General features: G+C 41.0%; 1 protein-coding gene across 3 annotated transcripts in view; it reads right to left on the bottom strand.

Moving 5' to 3' along the window:
• LOC141758850 (uncharacterized) overlaps positions 1 to 17,636 on the bottom strand; it is a 55,784-nt gene extending 38,148 nt beyond the window's left edge. The window contains exons 1-13 of one of the 3 annotated variants that reach the window (XM_074620597.1): positions 17,505 to 17,636; positions 15,920 to 16,000; positions 8,536 to 9,575; positions 6,750 to 6,948; positions 6,278 to 6,645; positions 4,776 to 4,901; positions 3,624 to 3,821; positions 2,813 to 2,953; positions 2,416 to 2,676; positions 2,100 to 2,280; positions 1,321 to 1,487; positions 1,019 to 1,162; positions 685 to 863 (exon numbers count right to left, since the gene is read on the bottom strand). In XM_074620597.1, the coding sequence (XP_074476698.1) occupies positions 685 to 863; positions 1,019 to 1,162; positions 1,321 to 1,487; positions 2,100 to 2,280; positions 2,416 to 2,676; positions 2,813 to 2,953; positions 3,624 to 3,821; positions 4,776 to 4,901; positions 6,278 to 6,645; positions 6,750 to 6,948; positions 8,536 to 9,575; positions 15,920 to 15,926 (3,011 nt within the window). In that variant the 5' untranslated portion in view covers positions 15,927 to 16,000; positions 17,505 to 17,636. Of the gene's footprint in view, positions 1 to 684; positions 864 to 1,018; positions 1,163 to 1,320; positions 1,488 to 2,099; positions 2,281 to 2,415; positions 2,677 to 2,812; positions 2,954 to 3,623; positions 3,822 to 4,775; positions 4,902 to 6,277; positions 6,646 to 6,749; positions 6,949 to 8,535; positions 9,576 to 13,235; positions 13,395 to 15,919; positions 16,001 to 17,504 lie in introns of those variants that run through there. The other 2 variants (XM_074620598.1, XM_074620600.1) reach the window with 2 other exon arrangements.
• Between the last annotated feature and the right edge of the window lie 1,539 nt (positions 17,637 to 19,175).

Below are 19,175 nucleotides of genomic sequence, written 5' to 3'. Positions count from 1 at the left end.
TTTAGAACATTATGATAGAAGTATATGATGGTCATCCCCATGCTCTATTATGTCTCATGGTTGTTCATTGGATCCACCAGAGTCTCAGCTTTACAGTGATACACAATTCATGGAATTCCAGACTGTTTAGGGACCCCAGTATGCAGAAATATTCAAACACATCATTTTAATATAGGAGACAATAACACATTTATACTGCATGAAAAAAATGTCATGTGATTATCATAAAGTGGGCATGTCTGCAAAGGGGAGACTCGTGGGTACCCATAGAACCCATTTTCATTCACATGTCTTGAGGTCAGAGGTCAAGGGACCCCTTTGAGGATGGCCATGACAGTTTTTCCTCGCTAAAATGTAACTCAACTTTGGAGCGTTATTTAACCTCCTTCCCAACAAGCAAGCGTGACATAAAAACTAAAACTGAACCTGATAGAGCCTCTGAAAGACAGTAAAGTTGGTCTCAGGGGGTTAAAGGACCATTTCACAGATTTCACACAAAAGTAAAGTTAGCTCATTATAAGAAGTACTGTGAAGTACAGCCTGTGAAAACATGTCTTCTGTGGACCTGGAGGGAGCTTTCCAAAGTTTGAAAAAATAAGGCTTATTTTGCTTGGTCTTAAAATGTGTAACAGAAAGCCCGTCTGTCTGTCTGTCTGTCTGTCTGTCTGGTAATACACTGCTAACCTTGATCTGCTGTGTTTGGCAAACAGGGCTGACTCGTAGTAGACCGGGCTCAGTCCTCCTCCAGCCAGCCTTTTCTGCCGTTGGACCAGGCCAGTCAGCATTTGCAGAGTGCCATAACCCAGGTCACGACTGTCCCGGACCCTGTAGTGGGATCTCAGTGCTGACTCTATGTGGGAGAGCTGGGAAAAGGAAGGTGAAAATTAATGTTCCTGTCACCTTCTAGAACATTTGTTCTACAGGGGAAAAAATCACAACACTGAGAGAGGAAGAGCTTTGTTTTAGTACTTCAAAGTGTATATATGTTTTCATCAGCATGTGCCTTTAAATGACTCACTTCATCTGGATCAGCAGACGTTATGTCGCCACACTGAGTGATGAACTCAAACACGTCTTGTCTGGTGGGTCTGAAACCACTGCCCGCAAGCTCCATGCTGCCACTGCCCAGAATCAAAGTGGAGCCCAGGGTGTCCTGTAGCAGCTGCACACAACCAGAGATAAAAAAAAAACAGGATGAATTTGTGTCTCATCACTGTGGCAAAATCAGGAGATCTTTTCAAGGGCTGCAAAACTCAGTAGACTTTTATTTCACAGAGTTAACAGAAAAATAAAAGCTTTTAGAGATGAAAAAACTTGTACCTGAATGTGTTTAACCAGGAACTCCAGAAAGTTGCCTTGCTCTAAAGAGAGGAAATCTTTGACCTGGAAGTGTTTGGTCAACTTCTTCTCCAGAGAGGCCATGTGGGCCAAAGTGATGGCTGTGTTCTGAGAGGACAGGCTGTCTTTCAGGTACTGCTTCACTTTGGCTGAGAGACACAGAACAGAAATGTCTGTAAATCATAGAATCATAGACTAACATGGACCAGATATATGGAGTCAGATCAGTCTCAGTATTAATGAACGCACACAGAAGGATTCACAAATGTATTTTGTTATTTATATATAAATGACTCTCTTCACAAAAATATTTTTCAAAAAAATTCCACATATAAAAAATAGGATTCACAAATATATTTCTGATGCACACACAAATATTTCCTGTTTTAAATAAATGTAATATAAATCCACAAATATATGTGTATTTAAAAGTATTTACAAGTTTCATCAAAAACACATTTTCAAAGGGAATTATCTGTAGTCCCCACGAGGGTAAGATTTACATTATTGAAAATTGCAAATACTTTTAAATACATATATTTGTGAATTTATATTACATTTATATACAACGATAACTATTTTTGTGTGCATTAAAAAATATTTTTTGGACAGAGTCATTTATATATAAATCACAAAATACATTTGTGAATCCTTCTGTGTGCTTTTATTAATATTGGCACTGATCTGACTCCATACATACATATCGTAGACATCATCTGATTAGCTAATACTGTATGTGTGGCAGAAACTCGATATCCTACCTCCACTGGGAAGGGATGTGGTGGTTTTGTCCTCATTTTTAGTTTGTTCTGTGCTGTTGGATGCCTTATCTTTGGGCACCAGGTCCAGTGGGACTGCCAGGGAGCCACCACAGATGGCCAGCTGAAACAGAGCCTTTGCCAACCGGTTACCCGACACCTGCAGCAGGAAGTTCTGGATGTGCTGCATTGGAAATTAAACAAAGGTGTGGGTCTCAGACATGGTAATCATCGACATGACTAACAAAAAATCCCACACTGCCACTGAGCAAGCATCGGATTCTCTAATAGAATCCATCTGTCAGTGTCTAGAACCCACCTTAGCCATCCTGGGACTGAACACCCCCTCTGCGTTTGAGAAGACTGCCAGCACTACCTCGGCTGCCGGCATGGAAGCGTACTTTTTCCTGAGGTCTATGCTGCCTGAGGAGGAGAAGGAACCTGCTCCTTGCACCGGCTCCAACACGCTCTTCTTTATCTTTCTCAGCCGCTCGTGGGTCTCCTCCTCCAGCTCTCTCTGGATGTCCTCCCTGGCTTGCTCCATGATGGCGTGCTCACCTCGACTCACCTTCATTAAGGTCTGAAGTGGACGGAGAAGGATTGTTAAACAAGCTGAGAATTATATACAAACAAACCGGGGGTTGTTGCGAGCCTGGACAGAAATAGTGAAAATAAAAATAAGTAGAGAATAAAAAGCAGTAGGTCATGTCTCTTACCGATATGGGCAGCCCAACACTGTGTATCCTGATACCCAGCTCGTAGGGAGAGTCACAGTTGTAGTGGTCGGCCAGATATTTCATAAACTCAGCCAGGTCTACTTTTGGCTTGTTCAGCTGCTTCCTAAACACACGAAGTTGCTAAACAATGGAAACAGAGTAGACACATTCAGGCAAAAGTGAATTAAAAGTGAAAAAGTTCAGACAAGACAGAAACACACCAAACCTTTCGGAAAATGATTAAACAAATAATAAAAACAACAATACGTAGAATAACATAATCCTTAAAAATGAATGCCTTTAACTAAACCGAAAGACACGTGTTGCAGTGCTATTCTGAGCCGAGTCACGACACGGAGACGATCCAAGCCAAGCCAGGGCCGCCGTTGCGCAACCCATGCGGGACTCGGGCCGAGAGGGCCGAGCGGAAGCCTCCAGAGGCTGCATTACCCACGGGTGGTGCGAGACATCAGCCTCATAACCCCGAGAGGCGTGTGTGCACCGTCCACACAAGGAGTAAAAACAGAACTTGTGGACTCATCAGGACACATTTTGTTAGAAAATCTAGGGGTGGGACGATTCACGCATCTCCCAATTCTATCTCGATACTTGGGTGCCGATTCGATATGTATTGCGATTTTTAAGCAATACAATTCAATATTACGATCTATTGCTATGTATTATAAAATCCTAAAGCTCACACGCAAAGCTCAGTCTACAACATGAACAAAAATATAATCTACAATATGTTTGTTGGTAAATGTTTAATACCAGTTTCATCAAATAAATGCTTCTGTCATGTGAGTCCTACCTTTAAGATGTCAATTGTCTCGATCTGGTGGATGTCATCATCCTTAGTGTTGCTGTCGATCTTGAACATGCGGTGGATGAGGGGGAGTTTGCAGAGGGGCCCCAGGTTCAGCTCTTCATAGCGCTTCTTGTCCTTCAGACCAGCCAGTGACTGGCCCAGCTCATACAGGGTACAGACGGACGACGCTGCTTCACTGGACTGACAGACAGAGAAAAAAAGACTTTGATAGCAACCAAGGATCCAGATTAAAACAAGTAGGGGTAGGCGATATATCGAATATACTCGATGTATTGAGGCAAGTTTTACATGGGATGTAGTAAATGACTATATCGCCAACATTGAGTACAAATTGCAGACATGAGACCCGCTTTGGCATTTCCCTTCTCCTGCGGCTCTCTCCCTCTCACAGACCTCACAGACACACTCTCATTGCTGAGTGTGTGTGGCGTACGAGCATGGATGTGCGTATGGGGCGTGCGTTTTCGTATCTGAGGGGAAGCAGGGAACAGAGAAAGAGCCTGGAGAGAGCAAAAGTGAAGCGCCAAAGTGAGTTTAAACATGTTGAGGTCGGAAAAGGTGATGGAAGATGCAAGCCTCCCTTCGAAAAAGATGCTCAAACTAGCCCCCACGTTGTTCTGTGGTACATGTACAGTATATACTAGGTATTATGGTAAGAGCATGTAAGAACTGACTTCAAAATAAAAGCGACCAAGAACTGACTTCAAAATAAAAGTGATCTGACCGGCAAATGTGATAGGCAAGTCAGTCATTCTCTCAATGATAAATTAAGAAATTAAAATAAATGAAATAATAAATAAAATTAATGATAATTAAAAAAATTCTGCCTGCAAACTGTATTTCGGAGAAAAATTTAATTTCAATTGTGTAAATAATTAGTCAAACTTAATTAGAATACATTTCCAAAGACCAATCTGATTTCAATATGACAGTACACCACTTCAGAGTGATTAGTTTGCTACAATGATCACATTGGTATGATGATCATACGCATCACAGGGCTAAATCAAACAGTTATTTTAAAGAAAATATGAAAATATATATTGCGATTTAGCCTAAAAATATCAAGATATTATTTATAAGCCATATCGCCCAGCCCTAAAAACAAGTATTAGCAAATGCATGTGTGCCAACCTCTATGAACATGTTGATCTCTCTCATCATGTACTGAAGGTCTTTTAAAGCCGGAATCTTCCAGAGGTATATCCCTCCTGACTCTAAAGAGGGAATCTGCATCAGCACGCACACCCTGGAGATCACCTGTGGAAGGCATTGATGGGACAATGAGGAAATGAGATACAGTACCTTAGTTAGTTGTACATATTGACAAATGTAACACATTGAGGGTGGGATTTAGCCTCGGATGCTCTTGGGCTAATAGAAACCATACATTTGTGAAAGGAGTTGTTTTGCAAGTATTGTAATTTACTTCTTTTGTGAAAAGAACTACTACCACTACTCCTTTGTATTTGGTGATTTCCATTTCTCATAATGCCCAGGTCACTTACTGGAAGTTCAACATGTCCTGTTGCGACACTGCATCATTGTCCACATGATACATTAAAGGCCGCGTCCAATAAAAAATTTTTTTCCCAGCTGAAAACACCAGCAGGTTCTTCTGAAAACGCTCAGCTGGGAGTGCTTGAGAGCACTTTGGAGGCGCAGCTGTATTTTCAACTGAGATGCTTTTATTGTGTCTGGTTGCTATGATACGGAATATTCGCGGAAGTAAACATGGCGGCACAAGGTTAGAGTACTTGCTCTGGATGAAGGGAAGGCTGAAGGACGTAGGGAGAGAGGACGGACCTGCCGGTCTATGTGGGGTCGTGACATTTTGTGGGCGATCGTTCGGTTCAGATACAGATTCAGATCAACTTTATAATCCCACACGGGGAAATTCAATTGGTCCAGGGCTCCAGACATGAGGACAACATAAAGTCCACAGTATAAAACAATAGCATGACATACACAACAAGATCACAACATACTCAGAATAATAAAAAAGTGATGGTGACAAGTACAGCGCTTTACCCAAAGTTGAACATTTTTCAACTTTCGGCAACCTGAAAGAAAAACACCAAACGCGCAGTGCTCGGCGGAGAAAAGACGCTCAGTGCCTTGTCGCGCTGCTGCCGTTTTTAACATAGCGTAAATACACGGCACTCCCATTGTAAAGCATTAAAAACATGTGTGTCTGCGAGAGCCCTAAAGGACTTGACGATTTGACCCTCACGGACTTTGCATGAACGCGCCTCAAAGTCTGTGAGTCTGTGAGTGTGGACGTTGGGATTGGGCCCATCTGTATGTATATGACAAATGTAATAAAGTTTAGTTAAGTTCTTGTAGTCACCATGAAGTTGCCAGGCAACCAGCAAAGACATCAGGAGCCACTGCACCGGGCCAAGAAATAGTTCCAGCATGTAACTCCTGTTAAACCACAACTTTACCCTCAAGTTATTAAACAAAAGAGGTATGAAGTGTTACATTTACATGTGGTGGTGGGCTTTGGACAGAGCCAGGCTAACTGTTAACCCTTGCTTCTAGACCTTATGCTAAGCTAAGCTAATCACCTGCTGGCTCTTGCTTCATATTTACCATACGGACATGAGAGTGATATCACTCCTCTTCCTCCTCACCTTCTCTTTGGTGACCAGCTCTCCCTCTGCAGCGATGTCTCGTATCACATCTTCCATCAGGCTGTTGATTGAATCCTGATCCAGGTTTCTCTTCCTCCTCCTCCCTTTGAGCTCATCCTCATCCTCCTCCATAGCCTCTACTGCCCGCATATTAGCTCCGTGGACCTCTCTCAGCTGGGCGTGATAAGCATCTCTAAAGATGATGGCACTGCCCTCTCTGTGGGCTGCATCTCTGGTTTTCTTCTTTTTCTCTTTGGTCGAGCTCACATCTGACCCCAGCGCTGGAAAGTCGGCGCCAGAGAGGAAGTCGGACACAATGGCCTTTTGCGGGTTTTCTTCTTCAGGCTCTTTCTTAAGATCCTGTGCTACTGTAGAAGGATATGACAACACATGTTTTGTTTTACAAGTATGGAGAAGTGACAATCTTTGTTTTTTTTTATGCATGGAAGTGAATGTTGTCATGATTGGCTACCTGCAGTTGTCTGCAATGCAACAGTCTTGGGATCTGCTGTTGGTTCGGGTTGAGTGGAAACCTTCTGAGGGCAAGATGCTTCCCAGCTGTCATACAGAGACATGTACTGTGTGATGGGAAGCTCTTCGTCAAACTGCTGGAGATAGCAGCTTTGGAGCTGGTCCATTGACGGAGCACTCAACTGGTACTTGTTCAACACCTGGAACACATCAATAAACGTTTACTGACCATACAAAGGTAGACAGTGGTAATTACTTTGTGTGCTGTAAAGGTCAAAGGTCAGTTTTTATAGAAGTATGTTAAAGTCATGCTCCAACATCCAATACAAACTACAACTACATCCAAGTTATTCATTTAGTATACAGTATTTTAATGCTAAAGGTTTGTTTACAACATCAATTTGTGAATTGTTTTAGTTGATTCAGGGTGTTCTCACACTCTTTCAGCCCTCCAAACCAACTCAGAGCGATGAGTCAGCTTTTTGGGTATATGTTAACACTCCAGAAGAACAGTTTGATTCAAGTCCACGTAGCGGTTCGCTTAATCTGTGCATTGTGAATGCAAAGCGATCCAGGTTTGCTTTGCCTTTTGCCGTTGTATTTTAGCCCTCTAGAGCTGCCGCAGACAAATCACACGCGCTTGCGCACTGTGACAGTCGTAAAAACAACACGGAAACATGGCCGCTAGTGGATGAGGAGTAGTTTGGACCGATGAAGAAACTACTGCACTTCTCCAGATATGAAACGAAGAACGTGTCAAAGTACAACGCACAGAAATGCTGAGGTGTTCCTCCAATTTTCAGTTCATTTGAAAACGATGGGCTTCATAATGATCGCACTGCAGCGGCGCGTCAAAGTAAAATAAACTACATCAAAAGTACTTTACCACACGCGATCAAATGAGAAAAAGCAGGGAGTCCTCTGACACATGCCCCTTTTACGATGAACTGGACAGTATTCTGTATAGAAGCGCCTGTGCCAACCCTAAAAGTGTCATTGAAGGGCAAAGCATTGACCAACTGAGTCCTCTTTCAAATGAACTGACAATGTGAACGCAAAAAGAACTGAGTCCCCTTTTCTGTTGGTCCACTTTAAGAGTTCAGTTCATTTAAAAAGGACTAGATGTGAAAACACCCTCGCACACAAAATAAACTCAATTATATTTGTCCATATATCTCAAAAGTACATTGTCAAAGTGGATAACAAAAGCAAAATGGCCTTTTCAAGTATCAACACCATGCGCTCAGTTTTAGTAATCTGACTGTCTGACACGGATTGCAATTTTGAACTTTGACTTTTAAAGCTTTTGTTTCAAAAAGTTTCACAACGATATTTCAAAGCAGTGGTCTTGGCACCAATATTACTGCTCTCTACATCAGAAAACCAGCGAATGGTTGGTTCTCAGGCGTCTTACTTAAAAGCCTTACAGTAGGTGATTGAACTATTCACAGGAGGCTCCCCTGCTTATGTTACTCCATAGCCAAATCATCCTGCTAGTGGGGGCCTAGGGCAACCCCCATTCCTCTCACTCTCTCAGTGCAGTTGCATGGTGCATTGACTTATGTCAAGTTTTGTGTCAAGGTAAATAGCATCATGTTTGGATGCACTGTCCAGGTCACTATTAGCTATGAGTTAAATGAGTGCTATTGTATTATTATTATATTATATTTTATATTATACATATCATTGATTTAATGTCTAATGTGCTCAGTACATTAGAAACAACGCTAACAGAGTAAACACAACCTGATTGAAAAATACTCTATACATTTGTCTTCATAACTGACCTCTAGGACCCTCTGGAGCAGCTGCTGTTGGGTCAGTTTCTCAGCCGGCTTGGATGCAGTAAACAGTGAGTTAACAGGAGGACAGTGGGTGGAGAATGAAGGAGGACCTAAAAGGTTAATTTCTGCCAGGGTGGGAGGCACATAATGTGAGCTCACATCCACCTGAGGCAACTTAGCACTTGGGGTAGCGCTACTCTTCCCAATAAGTGGTTCAGTCCTCTGTGGTGTGGCAGGCCTGCTGTCCTCTGTGGCTGTTGCTAGCTTCCCAGCTACAGGTGGATTTTGAGGCTGGTGGATCTTATGGAACACCACTTCCCCCCTGACAACTAGATCTCCTTTCAAAGATTCTACCAGGCAGGAAATCGTTTTGAAGCCCAAAGAGACTAAGGCCATGTTGTAGCGGTATTTCTGGCTGTAGGCTATAGCCACCATCTTCAGAGGAATCCCATGAGGGTGTTCGGTCATCATGGCCACAATATTTTCCAAAACCTTCTCGTTGTCTTCTGTAGCTTTTGCCGATACCCCGGCTCCGGCTACGGCCCGGCTATTACAGCGGTGGTTCTTGTAAAACACCAGTTCCCCTTCCACAACCAGATCCCTTTCCAGAGAGGCTACCAGGTTAGCCATGGAGTCGAAGACCAGGGAGGATAAAGTCAGGTTCTTGTGGTATGTCTGGCTGTAGGTTACAGAGAGCTTCTTCAGGGGGATCCCATCTAGGTGCTGCTTCACCATGGCCACTATATCTTCTAAAACCTTCTCTATAGTCTCGCTGTCTTCTGTAGCTTTCGTTGACGCCCCAGCTCCAGCCCGTCTCGAACGGCAGTGACTTTTGTGAAGCACCAGTTCCCCCTCCACGACCAGATCCCTATCCAGAGAGTCTACCAGGCTAGTCATGGAGTCGAAGCCCAGGGAGGATAAGGTCAGGTTCTTGCGGTATGTCTGGCTGTAGAACACAGCCAGCTTCTTAAGGGGGATCCCATCCGGGTGCTGCTTCACCATGGCCACTACTTTATCCAGAACCTTCTCCATTTTGAGTGATGCTACGAAGGAAAAAGAGACCATCAATAACAGATAAACACCGCAAAGTATTTCACCAGTAGTCTGTGTCTCGTCTCACTAATAAACTACATATAATGCATGTGGTTTAAGCAATGTGTTTTAAAACACACACATATCCAACAGAGAATGTAAAATAGGCGTTGGTGTAATGGATACCAAACTTGTGACGTTAGTGATGCTGAGTGAATGAACCCTTAGATGATGGTTCTATGAATGTCATTTACAATCTCCACAGGTTGTCCGGTAAGAACATGAATATGATGACGATGTATCAATTAGTCCAGGTCACACACACTCTCTTTGAGATACCACTCATTTATTGATTGAAGATGGTTTTTTAAATCCTTTTGTGAATAGTGTGGATAGTGAGGATAGTGAGGATAGTGGTTACTAATTTCTCATGGACGCACAGGAAAAGACCATATCAATAATAAATAGAAAAGAGTCCAGAAAGGTGCAACACTGATACTGAGCTGAGTTGGAGGAAAATGAGGCTTGCGATCTGCGCAGAAGGTGATTGGAATAACAGCACTCTCTGATCATGTGAAGACCATGCGCCAAGCCACAGACTATTGGTCCGTGCATGTGATCAATGCATGGGCTGGTGAGGGGATGCTTTTGGTTAAACTGCTGCACCTTCTGAACAGAGAATGATCCTTAATGTTAGAGAGAGAAGAAAAACAGGCAGAGACCTATATACTGGAAACCCTACAACTGCCTATATAATAGCTAAGTATTGTTTGAAATGCACTTGGTGCCATTTAGAGAAATTGCCTGGGCTAATATTAGCTTATCAACGATATATCACACCGTGCTACCAGTGTTACGCGGTGTTCGAGGATACACTCATTACAATACTTGCCCACCTCCCCCTCCGTAGTTTTGCTTTTTTTTAATATAGGAATAAAATCCCATTTAGTTAATTTTTGCATATTTTTCACATACATAGTCAGAGGACGGACGCTACAAACTGAAAGTGAAAGTGTCTGCTCCGTACGGATTCTCAGCTCAGAGCAGCAGGAGTCAGATTTCACACACACGGGACAAGAGAGAGTCAACAGACAAGACGATGGCGGAGGATTTGGTGTCAAAGCGAAAAGCAAAAGCACCATTATTTCAGATTTAACCCCAACGCTATAAGGAAACCATAACGTTAATGAGGCAATCGCCGTGCGGAGTACAGAGCGGTCACAGTATGTGCGCGCAGCGGCGCCGGGTGGAAACCTACAGCCTTGCAGCGAAAGCTCCACTGGAGAGGCCGGACACACAGCCATCCGACGTTAAAGAACAAAGTAGGCGCGCTACAGATATTGAGCGTCATCTTTTCTTGTAAAATGCCCGGTGTAATCGGTAACAACGGTGTTGTTGCAAATGTATTAAAGGTCCCATATCTCGCTCATTTTCAGGATCACACCTGTATTTTGTGTTTCTACTAGAACATGTTTACATGCTGTAAAGTTAAAAAAACACTTTATTTTCCTCACACTGTCTGCCTGAATATACCTGTATTCACCCTCTGTCTGAAACGCTCCGTTTTAGCGCATTTCAACGGAATTGCGTTGCTCGGCAACAGTTTGGGTCCATGTTTACTTCCTGTCAGCTGATGTTATTTACATACACTGCAACAGGAAATAAACTGGGACACATTTAGAATATTTACGTTTAAAACCGTGTAATGGTCTATATATTGTATATTTGTGACATCACAAATGGACAGAAATCCTAACGGCTTGTTTCAAACGCACAATTTCTGAATACGTTCTGTGTGTATTTCTCCGTATATTGAGCGTTTTGATAGTTTAACAGTATTTATATAGCACTTAAACCTGTTTTATAATATAAAAGACATGAAAATCTCACTTCTTACAATATAGGACCTTTAACCGATGGGAAAATGTCTTTCCCGCATAAACTGTATACTAACTGATTGGTATCAAGAAATTGCAGCACAGAAATAGCAAAGATGTGTTTGTTGTAACAGTGACACCATTACTCCAGCAAGCAGCTGCTGTAAAATATCCCACTCAGTACATATCTTGGTCACAATTATCTAATTACCAAGGGATCCTTAAAAAAAAAAAGGATGTTGACCAAAGTATCACTGTTTTTCATTAAAATATTGATTGTAGCAGCTTTAAACTATATAACATATTAACATATAAATATATATTAACATATACATATATATATATATATATATATGTATATATATATATATACATATACATATAAATATATGTATATATATATATATATATATAAATAATCGCGATTCTTATCTTCTAAGATTCTGAATCGATTCAAAATTTCCAAAAATCTAATTTTACTTTACTTTTTTTTCACTACCATGGCTGTCTGCGTCGCACATATTGAATGCACTACAGGATGCACAACGTCACTTTCATCAACTGAAAATCTAATGTAACGATAAGTCAAGCTGAACAAGGAATATCAGCTATTAGCTGTGCGCAAAAAAATGGGTGAGTAGAACTTGCTAACTTCCGACATTTGTACTTTTTAAACAGATGTCACCTTAATAAGGATAATAGATAACTCCTCATTTCAACTTCATGAATCAGCCGTTCTTTGTCCATTGCGGCGCTCTCAAAGTGAGCGACGGGAATAAATAGAAACTGGGCATCCGACAAAAGTTCAGCTAAAAATCGCACACCGCGCTGCGAAGTGCTGCGTCGCCTGCGACCGTTTAGGACATGGCGTCATGGACATAATGCGTGTGATAAAAATCAAACAAAATAACAGTTTTACAGGCTTATTTTGTCTACAATTTATTTTTGAAATTGGCAAGTTTCTCAGAAATAAAAAGGCAGCAACCATTTTTATTTTTTGTATAACTTCAACTTCTTGAAGCCACTGAGAATTGAGAAATACAAAAAATGAAATGACTGTGTATATGAAAGGGGTTGCTTGTTCATTCTAATAATAATAATTATCCATCCATCCATCCATCCATTATCTGTAACCACTTATCCTATTCATAAATCTGCTTTATACCATAAAGCAGATTTATGTGCTATATAAATACTGTTAAACTATCAAAACGCTCAATATAGGGAGAAACACACACAGCCCGTATGCAGAAATTGTGCGTTTGAAACAAGCCGTGAGGATTTCTGTCAATTTGTGATGTCACAAATACACAATATATAGATCATTACACTGTTTTAAACATAAACGTTCTAAATGTGTCCCAGTTTATTTCGTGTTGCATAACTCTTTAAAACCAGGTAGCTAAATACAGCATAGTGATAAGTTGAGCACAACAAGGTGGATTATTTGTTCTTCCAACAGAGACACACCCAATCAATCAACCACTAGTGTCTGTTTATGACTATACAGCTGACAGCTGCACAACATGATGCTTTCATTGATACCACATAGTTGAAAAGGTTTACACTTGTCAACCCATCTATGATACTCCCCCGGCTTTGTCAAAAATAAAATACATATACTGCTCTATTTTCTTATTGTGTTAAACCATGGCATGAACATGACAGAAATAGGCTAATCATTAGTATAGTTGTTATACCAAAACAGCGATAACATTCCCAACATACACAGAGGATAAAGGTCAACAGTACAAAGTTACATGAAAAGTAAAAGAGAGATCGGATCTATCTTACCTAGTCTTTCAAATAACAAGATGTGTGTCTCATCTCCTCCAGAAGCTGAACTACTGTGTATAAACCAGCAACCTTCCTATTTTAGCTTATAAACTGCTCTCCCTCCCTCCTCCTTTCCTGCTGTGTTTCATTCTTAGCAAAGCCACAGAGAAATGAAACTGAAAGTAACCGGTAAGCCCATTCAAGTCTATGGCTTGTTGTGGCCGACAGCCACACTCTCATATTCCTGGAAATGGTTTTGCCTCATCTCACATGCAAAACAATAAAAAAGAGGGCACAAACAGAAGCAGCTGGGGATGCAGTAGAGCAGCATGCTGGCTGTCTTTCACGACCTATACGGTAAATCTCTTTGACTGAGGCACTAATTCATTTCAGTTTGTTTTTATGTTCAAAGGACATCTGCAGAGACACAAAGTTAATGTTAATGAAAAGTAAGTAAAACTGGTTTGTTAGGTGACATCAGTGACAAAACAGAAGGGACAAACAAAGCAAGAGATGGGTGATGTGACTGAGGAAGGGAGGGGAAAGAAACTGGCTTTGACTTTCACATTCCTTTCTCGCCCAAGCTGATTCACCTCAACTGCTGTGTAATAAACCATGTGACCTAATGACACTGTGAATGCCCAGTCAGTGTGATACCTGAGGAAACGAAACTGAGGGTAAGAATGCAACTTTGCATGGCAAGCCGTTCTAACAGTTAATAGCTAAGCTTGACTATTCTGAATTAACATTAGAGATATCCACAATTACATTTTGATTAGTCATAATTACATTGTGACGAATCAGAGCTCTTATTCCAGATGTCTATGACGTCATTGTGACTATTCAAACCGACAGTTAGAGATATCTGTAATTCAGTTCTGACTATCGTAAATGACAGCTACAGATCTCTCAAACCTCATCATGACTAGTCAGAGTTGTTGCCATAAGAGGAACGTTGTTAAAACACCAACGAGGGCTCTTTCTAACCGTAGTGAGGTCGACAACGAGCTACAACTTCATTTTAATAACAAACGACCGTCCTCCGAGCTGGACACATAACATCGGTCACTATGTGCAGCCGGCTGTGAGACGAGAGGTCGGGGACCGCTATGGATCACATAGTTAGAAAATGACATGAATTATAAAGAGCTCATCATCAGGAGTCTGTGGCCAACGAGAGCTTTGTTCACTAGAGAGTTGTGGTAGAAATGTACAGCCTATTATAGATTTATTTTCTCCAGACACACTTTATAAACCCATACGGCTGCAGTGCAGCATCATAGTATGTTTGAATAGCATCACCCTCCCTTCTGACGTAATTACAGATATCTGCAACGTCATTTCACCAAGTCACAACTCTAATTCTATATCTGTAATTACATTTTGACTATCCATAACTCCAGTTAGAGATATCTACAACATCATTCTGATTAATCAAAATTAAATCTTAGATGTCTAAAAAGGACAATGTACGACTAGTCATAATTCAGTTGCAGATATCCACAATGTGAATTACGGATATCCGCAAAAGTAGTTTGAATCAGACTAGTCAAAATGTAATTACGCATATCTAAAATTAGAGTTTGGCCTAGTCAAAATAGAGTTAGGGATTTGAGTTTTGACTAGGCAAAATTATATTGCAGATATCTCTAATGAATATCCTGTCTAGCTATTAAATGTTAAAACGGCTTGCCATAACTTTGGCTCTTTGAATTCCTGGATAACTGTGTGGATATTTATGTCAACAAAGTAACATGTTTGCACATCTACCACCCCACATCTTTTGGTAATCGTCTTGTTCCTTCTTGCCAACTAACCGGAATGACTGACTCCCACTGAGGAATTCACAGCACAATAGTTATCTTCGCATATTCCATTCTGTTTCATTTCCTTCTGTCGAACGGTGACAGTAAAACAGAGTGGATGGCAAAGTCCATGCTATTATAGTCAGTGTAAAAACGTGAAAAACACTTGGATAATGGTGACACTACAACCTGAAAGGGGTACAGAGCACCATCCACGGTGCTAACCTGAAAACCTTGACTTCAGGGTTTTCAGTCCTGTGACGGTGGCTCACTTCTTACTGGGGTGGATCGCCATGGTAACTTAAGCTGAACACATAACCTGCTCCGGTTATGTTCCAGATAAGAGATAGACTCATATAAAAGCACAAGCCTACGGACCAATCAGAGCTTGGTGCATGGATCGTAAAATAATATTACACAAATACGAAGAAGTAAAGTCATAATCCAGGCTAAAAGCAACACAGTTTAAACTGATAAATGCAGGATGGACAGCTGGCAAAAATATGCTGCGTAAATGTGGAAATGAAGGCTTATAATATCACTGCCCATCTAGAGCCCGATAGATCTGACTGACTGGTCCTTGACACGAAAAAGGTTGAGAACCACTGAATTGCATCTTTTCAGCTTCTCTTCTTTTCACGTGAAAAGTTCAACTAGATGGCAGTGGTGTTGTTGATTACATTCCTTAGCTGCAGTCATAGTCATTCATTGAATGAAAAGGCACAGTGCGTTCTTGTACTACTTGTAACTCTGGCCCCACAGTCTCTGTTGACAGATTTTATACAATGAGGTAAAGATTTGCAAGAAGTCAGTTAGTCCACTGAAAACAGCTGTGTGCATTTAAGAAAAATCCAACTTATAGGACTAACTGGTAAAAACAAGCAACTGACAACATACCTTTCATTGGTCAGGCTATGTGCATCATATCTTCTCTCTCCTGGCAGGGCTGTAGCTTATAGCACGGGAAAGGCACGGCAACTGATGAGGACAAGTTGATTTTTAAATGTGTGAACAATCTCTCCCCAGCTGTACTTTGTCCATGTGTCACAAAAATAAATACCAATAGAATAGCCGCTAGGGGATCAACAAATGGTAACTGCAGAGTGGCAATGCGCAAAACAACCTTGGGTCAGTCGTCTTTTTCAGTAAAATGAACACATTTCTGGAACGCCCTACCAAGAGAAATAAAAATACAACCTGACCTGAAAATGTTTAATGAAAAGGTGAAACACTGGCTGAAACTAAACTAAACCCGTGATCACTGATTACTGATTGAGAACGTACATATGTAAATTGACTGTAATGTACAATGTTGTATTATGTGATTTCATGTATGATGTGGTATTATGTATTTAAATTTTTTCTTAAAAGCCTAACCAGGGACAAGGTCTGCAAATTAGCTACGACTAGAAGTCCTATAGGCATTGCATCGGTTGCACTTTAATTAAGTGTAACAATGCCTACATGTTTTTTCCCTGTCAAATAAATGAATAAATAAATAAAATTAGCTGAGAGCAGAAGAGTGACAAGCCTAAATCTGTCATTTATCTGTGCAGTCAAAACTGATCAGTCAAAACAGAAGTTCACAGAGTTCAATAACATGTTGAACCTCAGTCAGTTTGTCCTACAGAACCAGGCTCATGACACATGACAAGTACTGACCCACTGACCCACTGAGCCAGCTTAGCTGACACACAGACTTGATGGTTTTACTTGGCTTGTACTATATAAACCTGCTGTCTCCATTGCATCCTGTTGAAATGACACACACTGTATGTGGCTTTTAACAATATTGTATGTAAAGAAAAACTGTACTTAGCAGACCCTACCTATTTTACAAGTGCAATTACCTCAGTTTACATTACATCTTTTTTTATATTTTATACTTCTAGTGTAACACTTGTGTTTATATTTATTTATTACATCTACTTTACCTGTTTTATTTGCTTTATAACTGTGTGTGTGTTTTACCTGTTATATGTTTTATCTGCCTCGTTTAGTCTCGTCAAGTATTTGTTTTAAAGCACTGACCAGAAGTGGCAACTGTAAATCTCATTGTATTTAATACAATGACTATAAAGCTTTCTATTCTATTCTATTCTATAATAAAGCATTATAGTCATGCAAGATTGTATTTACGTTTCTGTAACATAAATGTGGAAAATAGATCTTAATTTCATTGCATTTCTCTTCCGGTAACAACCAAGATGACAGATTGGATTTCCTCGTTTAAACATTTGTGCACATATATGGTAAATTAAGAGGGGAAGTTGACAATGTGCTCCTCATCCTCCTCCTCCTCCTCCTCCTCCTCCTCATCATCATCATCTGGCAGAAACAAGCAGACAACAGTAGTTCCTGTTGACGTTCCACCAACTAAGGAAATGTTATTATTATGTGCTAACAATAATTCAACTCTATTTAGCAACACTAGGTTAAATAAAAAAGCTAGTTAAGCACGACTGAGTGACTCTCCAGCTACCTGTTATTGTGCCAGACAACTCCTAGTCCTAGTCCTGGTCCTAGTCCTAGTCCCACTCCTACTGCTAGTGTGTGTCTTCTCCTTCATTCAGCATCCTCCGTCTCTGTGCTGAGAACAGAACCATAGAACCATAGAACCATGGCGATGACGCACCAATGACGAACCAATGACGGACCAATGGGCTGCTTGCTTTAGCTAGCGAACATTAGTGATGGGAATTTCGGCTCTTTTTAATGAGCCAGATCATTTGGCTCAGCTCACAAAGAAGAGCCGGCTCTTTCGGCTCCCAAACGGCTCTTCGTTTTACCACTTCTGCCTCATAAAATTCAACCAAATGTAGCGCTGTTTTGACCTATGATTAGTATGTGTGCACATATATCACTTAAATTATTCAATATAATTATACTAAACCTTCTAATTTCCAGAATACCATAACTTTACATGCTGCTTTGTTTCCGACCGTCACTCATCATGTCTGCTATTCGCGCACCGCACTCCTCTCTCTTTCTCTCCTCCTCTCCATCCTGCTCTGTACCTGTAGACTGTCAGCGCGCCGCGCACACCCGCCCCTGCCTGCTTGATAGTCTGATCATTGTCTGTCATCACCTGATTGGTCGCACGGACGTCATTAACACAACATTCAGTCACAGTCAGTGCATGGTGTCCCCGTGGCGCGGAGAAGATCGTCCTATCATTCTGCTGTGGATTAATTAAAGAAAAGAAAAAAAACGGCTCTCATTGTTCACTTAAAAGAGCCGGCTCTTTGAACCGGCTCGTTCGTGACCAACACATCATTAGCGGACCTGCTATGGCTAACGTTAGCAAACAAGTGTTAAGATTTAACTCTCATATTAGTCAACCAATAGAGAGTGTGAAAATAGCCGATAGTCACAGTATTGGTGTTTCGGACTCTCAACACAGCTGTAATTAAGCGCCATATGGGACGAAATTAATAAGCGGAACTCATGAGATGCTCATATTAGCCGGCTAACCTAGCTAGCATAATGCTGCATTCAGGCTCTACGAAAAAAGATAGTAATTACGACCACTGTATGACTGACTGAGAACTGTCCATGTACAAAAATAGCTCATAAATATAATTTACGTCAGCAACAGAGAATTGTTCATCCCAGCTTTCTGCTGCTATATGCTTCTTGATGTTTGGGGGTTTGTCTTGTCCAATGTTTTGTTGGTGAATGTTTATCATCAAGCTGCCTAATAGAGGATGTAATGACATTTCAGTCAGTCCGCATCACCTAGACTAACGTTTTAATTGTCTGTGTGCTAGAGCAGATTGGTTGGACACAAATAGACAAACTATCGAGTTTACAGGTTTCAAAGAGATCTAACTGAAGATGAATGTCAGAAGTTATTTTTTTCTCACCTGTAGCGTGATTGCAGCATCAATATTTGTCAGGATTGTGCCTGCCTCGGGAGCAACAATTAGACCATGAACTACACACAATTCAATTCAACTTTATCTCAGACACATACAGTAGGTCCTTATCAAATAATGACAACAACACAGATATAATAGACTAATAACAGTTCACAAGTCCACAGTGATTAAAACACACAGAGGCAAACTTCACTCTAGCTTTAAAACAGCTTAATTTGTTAAATTGAATTTGCTTTAACCCGTTATTATTGTGTTAACTTTGACAGCCCTAG

The sequence above is a fragment of the Sebastes fasciatus genome, chromosome 20, assembly GCF_043250625.1.
Source record: "Sebastes fasciatus isolate fSebFas1 chromosome 20, fSebFas1.pri, whole genome shotgun sequence".
NCBI classification, from domain to species: Eukaryota; Metazoa; Chordata; class Actinopteri; order Perciformes; family Sebastidae; genus Sebastes; species Sebastes fasciatus.
Note: the sequence above shows the minus strand (reverse complement) of the source record. Positions and strands in the feature narration are given on the sequence as shown.